General features: G+C 45.3%; 1 protein-coding gene across 1 annotated transcript in view; it reads left to right on the forward strand.

Moving 5' to 3' along the window:
- DPY19L3 (dpy-19 like C-mannosyltransferase 3) overlaps positions 1-14,883 on the forward strand; it is a 482,898-nt gene that overhangs the window by 389,892 nt on the left and 78,123 nt on the right. Inside the window, exon 16 of the mRNA XM_069217640.1 lies at positions 11,071-11,153. Coding sequence (XP_069073741.1) covers positions 11,071-11,153 — 83 coding nt within the window. The remainder of the gene's footprint in view (positions 1-11,070; positions 11,154-14,883) is intronic.

Consider the following 14,883-nt stretch of genomic DNA (forward strand, 5'->3'; position numbering starts at 1 on the left):
AACAAATATTTAGATAAAGTACCAGTAGGCGGAGGAAAAACAGACAATTAATGAGGCCCCACACACCTCCTAAAAATTGAAAGGGTGCCTTTTCCAAAATGAAGGACTGGTCCAATATTGTTATGTACAAGTAACCTGGGTATTAAAGGGTGGTGATCAAAGGGCGCTTAGGGATGTGATTTGCTGATTGCATGGCAGCTGGTGGGTTGGTTGGCTGACAACCTCCTCGGCGCGAAGAAAAACACCTGCTGAGTGCCAGCTGAGAAATTGAGAGGAGGACAAGTTCATTGGAGGGCCTGAGGGAGAGGTGAGGCACTGCTGTGTCCATTGTTGGGTGAAGTTCATCCCCTTAGCCTGAAAAAACACATGTAGGAACTGTGTGGCCTCACCGGAGGGCAGAGGGGGCCATCGGCATAACACTGAATCGACTGGCTAGTGAGGGACATCTCACAGGGTAGGTGGATTGGTGAATGCTGCGGACACTGTGGGGAAGTTACTTCGATGATGGCCCTGGCGCAGGGGTGATCCCTTGCTGGGAGCCTGATTCAGGGGCTGCCGGGGATCCATTGTGTGGCCTCCCCAGCAGGAGGGCACTGCAGCCACTCGGGGAGGAGACTGAAGAGACTGGGGAAGACTAACCGCAGGCTGGGCAATTGGTCATACTTAATCTGCACTTCCACTAATTCCAAGCAGGCGGAGCAAGGCATCTGGCTCTGGAGTAGCGAGTCTTGGACTGTTAGTGCGCCTTCAGGACATCGGGAGGAGGATGGCTTAATGAGAGCAGGATGAAGAGTGAGACTTCTGTGGCTGCTTGGCTTCAGTGTAAGAGGCAGCGGTTTGAGGGAGGCCAGCCTCTAACCCCGTACTCGCTAAATCCCTCGGTCTGGACTAATCTGCCATTATGGCCATAGGACCCCTGAACAACCCGAAATGCTATTTGAAAAGCGGAGGATGGGATAAACAACATGTTCTCTTCCAGGGGATCCACATCAATAGTCATAAACATTGAATATTCCCGCCCTTGTGCGGGGACCCCGGAGCATGTATAAAATACACACATATAAAGTATGAAATATGCACGAAAAACTATATATATAGCATTTTTAGTAGACATATCTTTCATACTAAATTCATATATACATGTGTGAAACAGCAATGCAGACCATAATCATAAACAAGCTAAAATGCTTTATTTCTATGGAGTTTTTTATTTTTTATTTTTTTTAAACATTATAAAATTACAAAAGAGAATAAATATCTACCCAAGCCCCCAAAACTGGGCTTAGGGAAATAAGCAGCAGCAATATCTAGAGAAAAAAGAGAAAAACTACATTGAAAAACAATGGAGCATTCTTAGCCAATAGGCTGCATGCAGGTTAACACAGGAGAACCATAAAAACTTTGGCACCGTGCCTTTAAGACCCTGAGCACCTCCAGTATCCCACCATGCCTCAGGGGTGAAGGAAAGGTGACAGTTGGTTCACAGTTAGGTCAGTTCTTTTTTCCGGCTTCTTCTGAGAGGATCCTGGAGCATTGAGCTCTCTGTTTTTCTGAGTTTTTCTCAGAAAAATCCTTTAAAACAGCATTTTTCCTGTTTCACTCGACAGATAACATCTTTGTCTGAGTTTGGCAGTTTTTTCCTGACAGACAAATGCCTTCACTTTTTGTCAAATGCCCTTCTTGTGGGAAGAAGAAAGCCCAGTCAGACCCACACTCTCTTTGTATTGTGTGCCTGCCTCAGAGTCACTGCCCTGACACTTGCAAGCACTGCAAGAATATGTCAAAGAGGACTCTGAAGGACAGAGAGAAGATCAGGCTACATGGGCTTCATGAGAGGCAAAAGTCATCGTCCTCTTCACTTCCCAGGCAACCAGCAGGCCATTCTCAGGAGAGAATGGCCAGGTGGACGTCAACAGGTAGGAAAGTACCTGTTTGTTCCCCGTCGACGTCGTCGCTGCCACCGTCTCACCGGCATAGATCGACGGCGACCCGCCCGATGTCGAAAGATACGGCGTTGAGGGAACATGGTCATCGCAGGGGCATATCTCTGTCGACGGCAGCCCGCCGATCGACGTCGAGCCATCACCGGCACGCCCGTTCGCCGCCGAAGACTTCACGCCCCTTGACGTCAAGAGACACGACGTCGAAATCGCCACGACGGCATGAGCGACATCCGCCATCGCCCACTCGCCGCTCCACGTCGAGGCACACGACGGCGAGTAGGTCAAGGTCCAGAGATCGCCACTTGACGTCGAGACACTCTACGTCGAGGCATTCAGCGTCGAGGCCAGACCAACCAGTGTGCCCGTCAACACAGGTTTTACCTGTCTCGCAGGGAGTAGAGCATCGTCCTCCAGCAGATAAGGCACCATCTCCAGTGGTCTCCATACGGAGCGACTCATTTCATTCGAGAGCGGCATCATCGGGGCATGTTTCTCCCATCAATCTATCACCTAGATGGTTGGAGAGCCTGAATAGAATAGCGGCCTCCCCGGATTCACAATACTCTCGAATGTACTCTCCTACTGCCTCTCTCCCGAGAACACCATCGACCGACAGCGCGGGCAGGACGGGCTCGTTCTGCTCCTCGTCAGCCGACCGCGAGGCCTGGGCGCTCTGTTACAGCCTCTCGCAGCAGGTCTCGTTCCTAAAGGAGATCCAGGTCACGATCACGACACAGAAGATCACCCTCTTGGTCGTCGTCAGGATCATTTGTTGGGCGTTACTCCCCCACCCTAACAGATTCTCCACCTGCTAGGATCTCACCGGTGGATGACATTACCACGTTTAACGAGGTGCTGTTAAGGGGAGCGCAGAAATTGAGTATAGAGGTTCCGGAGCCAACTACCTCCTCGTCAGTCATCTTTGAGACTCTGCAGCACAGATCAGTGTTGAAAAAGCTACTACCACTAGTGCCTGGCTTATTGCAGCCAACCATGGACACTTTTCTGACCCCAGCCACACTCAAGTCTGTCCCGGCTAGGATTCAAAAGAAATACAAGGCTCCCGAACAGGATCCTTTGTTCCTAAGAAAGGATCCGCCATCGGATTCTGTTATATTGGCCGCAGCCCGAAAAACCCACTCAGTGGCATCATCCTCCACGGTCCCCCCAGATAAAGAGAGCAGGCATCTAGACTCTCTGGGGAGAAAGATGTGCGGTACGGCGGCATCTACAATGAAAGTCTCCAGCGCTTCTGCACTTCTGGGCAGGTATGACCGTTCTCTGTGGGACTCCCTCCACAGATTCACAGAAAAATTGCCCAGAGAAGACAGACAGGACTTTCAAGAAATCCTGCAAGAAGGATGCCTGGTATCCAACCAGATCATCAGCGCGGCAGCGGATGGGGCGGACTTAGCTGCGCATGGGTACGCGCATGGAATCTGTGCTAGAAGGTCTTCCTGGCGTGAGACTGACTGGTTTAAAGCAGGAAGCACAGCAGCGCATCCTAAACCTCCCATTCAGCGGGAACTCGCTGTTCGGTACCCATGCAGATGAAGAGATGGCCCGCATGAAGACAGAGGTGGACACCATGAGGGCAGTAGGCCTGGAAAGAAAGAAAGATTTCAGGCGGAGATACAGGCCTTATGTCAGGCGCCCGTTCCAGCAGAGGGTTCAAACCCCCCACTGGTCCCAAAGGCCACAACAACGGCAAGGACGCCCCCTTTTTCAGGCCCGTAAGCCCACAAGGGAGCGAGGGTCAAGTAGACCTCAACAGTCCACACTGAAAGCGCCGGCCAAACAATGAGATCTCGCTTCCCTCGACACTGTACACCACTCCGGTGGGGGGAAGTATCACGGGTTATCTTCACAAGTGGCACTCTATCACAAAAGACAAATGGGTGCTCAACATTGTCGAAAATGTCTACTCTCTTCTTTTCAGACAGCCTCCACCACACTTGCCACCAGCCAGATGCATTCCATCTCATCTCAGCCTGCTGCGCAAAGAGGCTCTCGCCCTCTTACAAAAGAAAGCAATAGAAAAGGTTCCACCTGCGCACAGAGGAAAGGGGGTTTACTCCCGTTATTTTCTGGTGACGAAGAAGGGTCGAGAGGGCGTTTTCAGACCAATTCTGGACTTACGGCTGCTGAACAAGTACATAAGAAAACAGAAGTTCAGGATGCTAGCCCTTCACCAGATTTTCCTGCAACTACATCAGGGAGACTGGATGTGCTCCATCGACCTGCAGGATGCATATTTTCACATCCCAATAGCTCCCAAGCATCGGAAATTCTTGCGTTTCCAAATAGCTTCACAACACTATCAGTTCAGAGTTCTACCATTCGGCCTGAAATCTGCCCCCGCGTCTTCCCGAAATGTGTGGCAGTGGTAGCGGCACATCTTCGAAAACAAAAGATCTTCGTCTACCCATACCTAGACAACTGGTTACTGAAGGCTTCCTCTCCGGATCAGGCGAGAAGCCATCAGGACATTGTGCTCAGGGTTTTCGAGTCTCTAGGTCTTCAAATCAACTACCAAAAATCAACCTTGATTCCAACACAGAACCTTCACTACCTGGGAGCTATACTAAACACAGAGCTCCAAAGAGTGTATCCTTCGGAGGAACGACTTTTATCGATACACAGGAAATGTCAAGACCTGTTAAAAGCCGACGCACCTACTGCCCGTCAGGTGACATCGCTACTGGGCTCCATGGCTTCATGCATTTTAATTGTCCCAAATGCCAGGCTGCACATGAGGCCCCTTCAAGAGGCATTGGAGAACAACTGGAGTCAAAGGACAGGTCGCTGGGAGGACAGAGTGCGGCTACCGACAGTGGCACTTCAGTCATTGCAATGGTGGATGCACAGACCCCACCTGTCAGTAGGTTCTCCGTTTCACCAGGTAGTTCCATCCGACACTCTGGTAACGGATGCGTCTCTTCAGGGATGGGGGGCTCATCTGGGTCCCCTCCAAGCTCAGGGCCTGTGGTCCGACAAGGAAAGGAACTACCACATCAATCTGCTGGAACTCAGAGCGGTCCATCTGGCTCTCAAGTCTTTCTCTCCATTGGTTCAGGGGAAACCTCTCCTGATACAAACGGACAATACAACCACAATGTATTATTTGAACAGACAGGGGGGAACGAGATCCCTACCCCTATCTCGAGAGTCCCAAACGATATGGCATTGGCTCCTGGCCAGAGGAATGTCAATTACAGCGGTTCACCTGCCAGGTCAACAAAACGTGGAAGCAGATTTCCTGAGCAGACACCTAGAGGACGTACACGATTGGGTCCTACACGGCGAAGTCGTCGAGGACATCTTCGCTCAATGGGGTCGACCTCAATTGGATCTCTTCGCAGACGAAGTAAACAAGAAATTCCCAGACTTTGCATCCAGGTTCTACCGTCCGGGATCTCGAGGGAATGCCCTGTTGATCGACTGGTCAGGGATATTTCTCTACGCCTTTCCACCGATTCCCCTCATACCGGCAGTGATCAACAAACTTTACAAATCCAGAACCAGAATGATTCTCATAGCGCCACAATGGCCCCGTCAATTCTGGTACACGGATCTCCTCAACCTTTCGGAAAAACCTCACAGGAGGCTGCCGTGCAGACCGGATCTTCTGAGCAGCATGGAGGGCAGGATTCTACATCCCAACCTACCCTCTCTGAGCTTGACAGCATGGCTCCTGAATTCCTGCAGTATGGACACCTAGGGCTCTCGCAGGAGTGTATGAACATTTTGAAAGAGTCCAAACGGCCTTCCACGCGGCGTTCTTACGCTTTTAAGTGGAAGAGATTCTACATATGGTGCTGTCAACAAGGGCACAATCCCATACGGGCTCAGGAGGATGTCATACTGTCTTATTTACTTCATCTGGCAAAGTCCGGTCTGCAGGTATCATCTATTAACGTACATTTGTCTGCCATTACAGCCTATCGTAAGTCACCTTCTCAGGAATCCTTCTTTACGAAACCAGTAGTCAAGGATTTCTTAGAAGGTTTGAAGAAAGTTTTTCCTCCTATTCGGAGACCCTCTCCTCCATGGGAACTGAACATAGTCAAAACTTATGGGCCCTCCTTTCGAACCTATACACAAGGCCTCTTTACAACACCTTACGTGGAAAACGGCTTTTTTGGTAGCCATTACTTCCGCGAGGAGGGTCAGTGAGATTCAGGCTTTGTCTTCCAAAGAACCGTACACAGTTTTTCACGACAATAGAGTGGTTCTGCGAACTCACCCATCTTTCCTTCCGAAGGTGGCGTCAGAATTCCACATCAATCAAACTATATCTTTACCGACTTTCTTTCCCAATCCGGAGACTCCGGCGGAGAAAGCATTGCACTCCTTAGACTTGAAAAGAGTGCTGAAATTTTATTTGGATAAGACAAAATCGATTAGACATTCCAACCATTTGTTTGTAAATTATGGTCATTTTAGGACAGGAGAGGCAGCATCTAAAAGAACGATATCAAGATGGATAGTTTCTTGTATTGTTAATACTTACCAGCTGGCTAATAAACAATTACTAGCTAGGCCTAAAGCGCATTCCACAAGGGGAAAAGCGGCTACTGCTGCCCTCCTTAACAATGTCCCAATCTCTGAGATTTGTAAGGCTGCTACATGGAAGTCTGTACATACTTTTACTAGACATTACTGTTTAGATTCAGATGCAAGAGCAGACGCCCAGGTTGGGTAGGCCTCTCTGAGAAATGTATTTGCATAATACGTATCTATTCCTGCACTTCTATTAGACAGTCCGCAGAGTTTAGGGATGGGCTTGCTAATCTATTCAATGTTTATGACTATTGATGAGGATCCCCTGGAAGAGAAGGATTAGTTACTTACCTGTAAATCCTAGTTCTCTTCCAGGGGTATCCTCATCAAAGTCATAAACAACCCACCCTCCTCCCCGGACGCACGTCTCCTAGAAGTGCAGGACAGACTGTCTTTCGAATCAGTTTCACAGATTGTTACCGTAAAAAAGTACTGACCTAACTGTGAGCCAACTGTCACCTTTCCTTCACCCCTGAGGCATGGTGGGATACTGGAGGTGCTCAGGGTCTTAAAGGCACGGTGCCAAAGTTTTTATGGTTCTCCTGTGTTAACCTGCATGCAGCCTATTGGCTAAGAATGCTCCATTGTTTTTCAATGTAGTTTTTCTCTTTTTTCTCTAGATATTGCTGCTGCTTATTTCCCTAAGCCCAGTTTTGGGGGCTTGGGTAGATATTTATTCTCTTTTGTAATTTTATAATGTTTAAAAAAAAAATTTTTTTATAAAAACTCCATAGAAATAAAGCATTTTAGCTTGTTTATGATTATGGTCTGCATTGCTGTTTCACACATGTATATATGAATTTAGTATGAAAGATATGTCTACTAAAAATGCTATATATATAGTTTTTCGTGCATATTTCATACTTTATATGTGTGTATTTTATACATGCTCCGGGTTCCCCGCACAAGGGCGGGAATATTCAATGTTTATGACTATTGATGAGGATCCCCTGGAAGAGAACTAGGATTTACAGGTAAGTAACTAATCCATCTTGCCCATGCACCTGGGGTGTCTGGCCTGGCAGACCATGACAAGTTGGAGGAGATCTGGATATAATGTCACTCATCAAGAACATCACTGAAAAAAATGCCCCCTATGTATACAATTTAAGGGGGGTGGGGAATAAGCAATAAATCAACATACAAAATCCCACTTGACCTGAATTTCGTTACATGCGGCTAGAAAACAGATCAAAACAGTCTGACTGGAATCACTAGTCTTGCTACATTTACATTTTTATGAATTTTTATCGTTTTTTCACTTTAATGAAATCCACATAATTTATTTCATAGTGTTGTAGATCTTTATACAATTGTTAATTCTATACATTACGTTCCTTCTTCTTTCTAAAAACACACAATAAGCCAAAAAGATCACTGTTAACATATTTTCTTTAAACTAGACATATGATTCCATTGCATAAATCTGCTTCCCCCCATTCCAATATCACACTCCCACTCACTCCTGCATTTGCTCCTCAAGAAAATGCAATCAAGCCTTACATCCATTGATAAGAAAATAGATGCACTTAACTTTCGCATAGATGCCATAGCCACCAGTATAGATAAGCATGGAGACTGTCTTACGGAAGGAGAGATCAGAATTTCCACAGGTGAAGATGACGCTGAAAAGAATAGCGAGAAACTTCTAATGATGGACAAGGTACTCTCCCTTATCAAGGCCAAAAAAGAGGACTTGGAGGCCATATCCTGGCACAACAATCTGTGTTACAGTAATAGCAGAACTGGCAGACATTTTTCAGGACATGCCTACATCGCTCCTTTTATCTGACCGCTTCTCTAAATTATTTGTGGCACAGCATGCGTGCAAGTTTGTTGGCGGCCCACCTGCCTCCGGGAGCCCCAGCCATAGCTATCATTTAAGAATTGTCCGACCTTCTGTACATGGGGAATGCCATATTATGCCACCTGGACTTCACACTTACCATACAGGAGGCTTATTGGGCCATTGCAACAGTAAAAAAAAAAAAAAAAAAAAGCTCCTGCCACTCTGGTTACCCTATGCAGTGATATACCCAGTGATGCTACAGATCGCCCATGAGGGAAATACATAATTCGTGGACCCTCAGCAGGCTGTCTTGTTTTCAAATTCCGTGAATAACCGTGGAAGAGAGCAAATAGAACTGGAGACAGCTCAGCGAACACTTCATTGGGAGATGAAACCTATTAACAAGATGGATCCATCATGTTCTATTGCAGCAAAATGCCGGGTATGGCCTGACACTGTGTGAACCCTTTGGGAGTGTGAGACACTACTCCTGGTGTAGGTGACAAATAGTATGCTCCCGGTCCTCAGGTAGTAGGGGGGCCTAGATTCTCATAATAATAGTTGTATCCTTCATATTGTAAACCAGCATGAGGTTCTGAGGAGGTTGCATCACAAGCTGGAAACATTATAGGCAGATAATAGATGCGTTGAGGCAGGCATGGCCAGAGGGGACAGGGTGCCACTGAGAGCAAGCCTCAGGGAAAAAAAATCACAGAATATAATGAAACATGTGAAAGAGATGCTGAGTATACACGGAAATACACTAAAGCTTGAGCGTATGGGGAAGGGGAAAGACTGGGAAAAACACTAGCCACTACAATAAAAAGGCCTTGGGCAGACAGTGATATTATCTCTGTTGCAGATTGTGGTGGTAGACTTTGATTCACAGCTACAGAACTTGAGGAACCTTTTCAAATTAATTTACAGATCTGTGTTCATATCGTAGCAACACTGACCCTGAGCAATTACACCAGTATTTGGGAGATACTGCACTAGCTTGGCAAAGCAACTCCCAGTTGAAGTTCCTGCAACACCCCCTGTTAGTAGGTGAAATCAGAGAGGCCATCCGCAGCCTCCCAAATGGGAAGGCACCTGGTACAGATAGCTCACCTGCCAGACTGCATAAAACGTACGCGGACCTACTGGCTCCATGATTCCTGGATGTCTTTAAAGAGAGCTTGAATAATGGCACTCTACCCCCCACCTTGCTTGAAGCACTTCTGATTATACTCTTGAAACCTACTGTGACCAGCTGCAAGCCATAGACCCCTCTCCCTAATTAACTGCAAAGCCAAACTATTTTCTAAAGTTGTTGCTGCTCCCTGGAATGGTGCTCCACGACCAAGCCGGTTTTACTCCCATTCGGATGCAGATTTTTCCTGCATTGCTCCAAACAAGAAAAATCATCAGTGACCCTCCTATTTGAAGGACAACCACTTCCTTCTCGCCAGGTCTATTGCCATTTTGGATATCAGAAATATACCCCAGCTCTGTGAGTTGTTTTTGAACTACAAAAAAGATATGTGGAGCAGACCGTCTTGATGTAGTGGCTTATCCGGCATGCATTTTTGGTAAGAGATATTGAAAATATGGCAGGTGGTTCTCCTTCTGCTGTAGAACTTCTTATTGGAGTCTGAATGACACCCTTTACTTTGGGCAATAAACGTTCAATACAAATTGTGTACTATGAACACTACAAAATAGTACATTAGCTTATCATGCAATTTATCAGAAACCTGTAGTGTCATAAGCAAAGAAGTCAAGCGGTTGCCAACTGAGTAGTAATAAAGCCAGTGAGGTGCCTTTACCTTTAGAGAGTATCTTTAACAGTTCAGATACTGTCCTCCAAGCCTACATCAGTCTTCACAGTGTATGTGAACTTCCTTGAAAGAAAAATCCAGCTGAGATTGGTCTGAAAGAAGAAGCTCAAAGATTATTCCACTTTTATTACTGAGATAGGAAATTGATGTTACTAACATTGCTTTTTCCTTAGTCATGTGCATATTGCTATCCCTGGTTTTGCATATGTGCCACCATATGATAGTGTTCCATTCCAAAGACTAAATCTAATTGTAAACAACCTGCACCATTTTGTGGCATCTTGTGTATGTTTTGACTATGCTTTTTTTCACTACCACTCGCTGCAGGTAACATGTAGTCATGTGCAATGCAGGTCTAGCAAATGTAGACACTTCTAGGTTGTTGCTGTTGTAACTGTAGGGTGTGTGATGTAGGAGTACTGATGAGACTGTTGGTAGCTGGTGCGTACTATCTCTAGTTGTGCATGTGGCTGTCACTTATGACAACAAACACAGAAAACCCTGCTGTATTTGAATTTAAGATCATTCATCCATCTTCAATTCAGATTTTGTTCATTAGGAGTTCTGGCAACTTCCATCTAGTCTTAGCGTCTGAACTGAATGTTAGAGCGGTTTTAGGAGACTCTCTAGAGGTGGCCAGTTAGCTGATGTCACTGGTCTCCTACATTAGTTGCTCATTTCAACATAATTTTTTTTTAACCTTTTTATACTTGGTTAATAAACTATTTGCAGCCAATGCAATGAAACAATGCAAACCAAATATCTCTGTGTACAATGTATAGTGGAGGAACATTCTGAAAGAATAAGCTTTTAAAATATTTCAAATCTGTTAATAGATTCTAGTGTAAACAGCACCAAAAATATGTTTTCCTTTCTTGACACCCAAGAGTGCTCTTTAGAAAGTTCCAATTGCTATCTATTTGCATGTTTTAAATTTGTTTTTTATATATTTCAGTTTTGGCCACGAGTGATGGATGAGCTGTCAGAGTTGCGAGAATTCTATGACCCTGATACTGTGGAGCTGATGGACTGGATAACGTGAGACACTTTTTTTCATTTATCCTTTCTTCGTTTTAGGGCCAGTAGTTTTAGGAGTCAACACAATAGACCGACTTAATGGCTATTATGATCCCCACTAACTGAAACCTTTTTACAGTAGCATTTTGCTTCTCAACCAACTTAGTAGTAAAATCTAGTTGTGTCTTCAGAATAGGCAAAACATTTTATTTGATTTGCAGATGAAGTTCAACACCTGCACATTTTGCTCATAAGTATTTATTCTTGAGATCTTAAAAATATGACTGAATGTTACTGTTCAGTGGGCCAACAAGTTTAGTACTTGTATTATGATCCAGTGGATACTTTTGAGAACTGAAGATGCCCCAGCCTTAGGAATCACACTAGATCTTGAATTTTTCATAGCTTCTCTGTGCCAGTAGGGGGTGCTGGCTTTTCTCAGTGCCAGAAATGACATTTTGGTGACGCTGGTCGAGTTCATAGAGCACTCCCTCTGACGTCGATTACCTTTTTTATGTGCCTTATGATATGGATCTGGAGCTCCTTTCTGAGAGACATTTTACCTCAGAGTAACAAGATATGTATATAGTGCAGTTTGTATCAGAAAAAAACATGTCACTGCCTAAAAGGTTAAGGTTCAAGCCCTTTCAAACTAGTGGCAGGCAAATGTCGATCACTGATCCTCATGAAGATGGGTTCCTGTGACAACTCCTACTCTTGCTCTCAGTGTTGTAGCATGTAACCTAAGGGCATTCAGGAGAGAGAGGACAAACTTTTTTATGGGCCCAGGCAAGGAAGACTGGTGCACTCAACAAAAAACTGATCCAGGTCCTACTCTCGCTGTAGGTCTCGCACTTCATCCTTGTAGCCATCAAAGTAAAAAAAAAAAAAATGACACAAAAATAAAAAGAATCGTGCCTGCTCACCAATACTCTCTAGGTAAAGGGATAAGTCACTGGCCCATTTGAGGTCTTCTCCATCAAACTCTGAACTAGTCGCAATTCAGTATTTACAAGTATCCCACAGTCATCTTCAGTGCCCACCCCACAGCCCCCCTGCACCACTTAAGGCTCCATTGTTTTGAGTTTCACCAGGGCCAGTTCACCTGGAACTTTCTGCACCGGGAGGAGATCTTTCTACCTTCCTGCACATAATGTGGGACACATGTTTGCCTGAACTGATGGACCTTTGGTCCCCGTGGGTCCATGCGTGGTTCAGCTTGGAGTATACCCGGCAAGACCTCCCCTGGCACCAAGGGTTCCTCATATACAGCCTGCATTTTAGCTGCCTCTGGCCAATGTCTCCTCAACACCAGCACCTTTACAGCCTATACCCAGCTCATGGTTTTGCCTCCTCACCTCCTCCACCACTTCTACCAATATTAGAAATAACTCTTCCTCTTAATAGAACCCATCTCCCCAGGAGAGAAAGTCAAAGGATTATTGAGTAACAACAGTCCTTATCGGATCATATTCTAGTCAGGCTTACTTGCAAAGAATGAGGGACATCTTTGGTACCATTCAGACACTATCACACACGGAGACAACCATGTAGACATAGTTGATGCTGAGGATGGGATGCAACTCCTTCCTCCCTATGCTACGGACACATCTGATTATTTAGCCTTGCAAAATGCCAGTGATTTATAGACCTGTGGTAGAAATAGACTTAGGTATGGTCTCCACTGAGATATCTTCATTACACACCATGATGAGGAAGGCATCAGAAGTTCTGGAGCTGCCTTTCCTCTGAGTGGAAGATTCCTCCAGCAATCCAACAGACATTCTTCAGCCTACCACATCATCTTCCAAATGATTTAGACTCTTTAATGAGACCTTCATGGAACCTTTTAAAGACGCATAGAACAAGCTTTCTTCAACACTTGTTTTTAACAGGGCTGTAGCGAGGAGCATAGGCCAGCTCTAGAGATGAACCCTTCTTATCTCTTCGTCTATGTCCTGAGAGTCTAGTCATACAGGTCTCTTCATGTGGCAAACAGAAGCTGGGATCCTTTTCATCCAACCCTCCAGGCAGAGAGTCTAAACAAAACTTGAAGCACTTGACAAAAATACTTTTTTTCTGCTTTTCGCTTTGCGTTTGCTGGAAGTTTCTTGCTTATTTGCTCACTACACAGTTGCTCTGTGGGATATGGCGACAATGGTTACCCAAACTATCCCTGATCCTTTAAAATAATGTATTGCAGAGAATGTTAAAGATGAACAAGGAGCTTCCAAGTGTATCATAAAGGCAGGGCCAGATACAGCGGATTCTGTGGCCAGGGCAGTGGAAATGTCGGCCATACTCTATCACTGTCAGGAGATTACCCATTAAATCAAACTTCCACAGGAGCAGATGCCTTTTACCCAACGCCCTCCAACAGATGCATGCTCAGACTTTAACTGATTATCTGAACCCTGCATCCGCTGGGGGAAAGAGGAATGGGAATAGAAAAAGAGAGACCGCCTCCAGAGCCAGTTCCAGCCTGTGTTTCCCACTTACAGATGGGATATTCAGTGTGTGTCTCTGAAAATCTGCACCTGTCTTCTTATTGGGAGTTCTTTAAAGAAAGGACCTGCAGTCGGGTGATAAGAGCATAGATAAGTACATTCCTACTGTGCATTCAACTGTTCAGCCATTTACATTCACCCAATTCTATCATTCTCCTAACCTGGATCTTTTTAGAGACTAGCCTCTCTCTAAGAAAACAATGTTAACTTAATATCTTCTTTTCTCCAGGAGTCAGAGGTTTCCATGGTTTTCTGGAGAACAGTTAAAAACGTTCACAAATATACAAACTACCAATGTCTTTTACAGGAAGCGAAAACTCCTTCTCAAGGTTCAGTTTTCTCAATCACAGTCTCTAGGAATTAGTCTGAGTAGTAAGGTTTGTCTCTAAGACTGACATGTCTGCAAAGCAAAGAGTTCTTGAATATATATGTACATATATATATTAGCAAGTCCAGAAATCATACAAAAGGATTCCTTACTGCAGTTGCTTAAAGTTCTGTTAAGCCAAAACAAATTTTCCTCAGAAAGCCAATAGCCACTTGTTGGAAGAAGGAAAAAATTCAGCTTCTTCAAAAGGGAAAATGTAGCTGGTGTGCACACCGTAACAAGAAAAATAATTAATACTCAAAACTGGAAGAATTCTCTATGAAACGAAGCGCCTCAGGAACACTGCTCATTGTCCTCAAGATGACAGTTGAAGTGCAGGGCTCCAAGTGAGAAACAGCTGGAGGGAAGCTTCAGCACGGGACTATGGTAGGAACACTGGAGCGCTGACCTCACAAGGTTTTGTGGCCACCATCTTGAGTTGCAGTTAAACCTGAAGAAGCTAGTTCTAAGAACAGCCTCAGCAAGAGCCACCGGGAGTGAGGACGCCGCTGCAACCAACGTGGGTACAAGGAAAAGGGGAATTGTTTTTGCTGAGGGAGGAACTTAACAACGCTGGCAATAGTTTTCCTGACAGTACCCCCTCCAAAGAACGTCCTCCTACAGAAGGTTTGTTGGGGAAAGTATCATGAAATTGCTTTATCAACCTTGGAGCATGCACATTTTGGAAGGCTTCCCAAGACCTTTCTTCTGGGCCAAAACCTTTCCAATCAATGAGATTATATAATGTTCCTTTTTTAAACTTTGAGTCTAAAATTCTGTTCAATTCATATTCTAAATGTGAATCTACTTGGATAGGATCTGGAGGGGTGGCTGTCCTAACATTGGGAGGGCTTCTTTTAAGTAGCGAGACATGGAA

The sequence above is a fragment of the Pleurodeles waltl genome, chromosome 12, assembly GCF_031143425.1.
Source record: "Pleurodeles waltl isolate 20211129_DDA chromosome 12, aPleWal1.hap1.20221129, whole genome shotgun sequence".
NCBI classification, from domain to species: Eukaryota; Metazoa; Chordata; class Amphibia; order Caudata; family Salamandridae; genus Pleurodeles; species Pleurodeles waltl.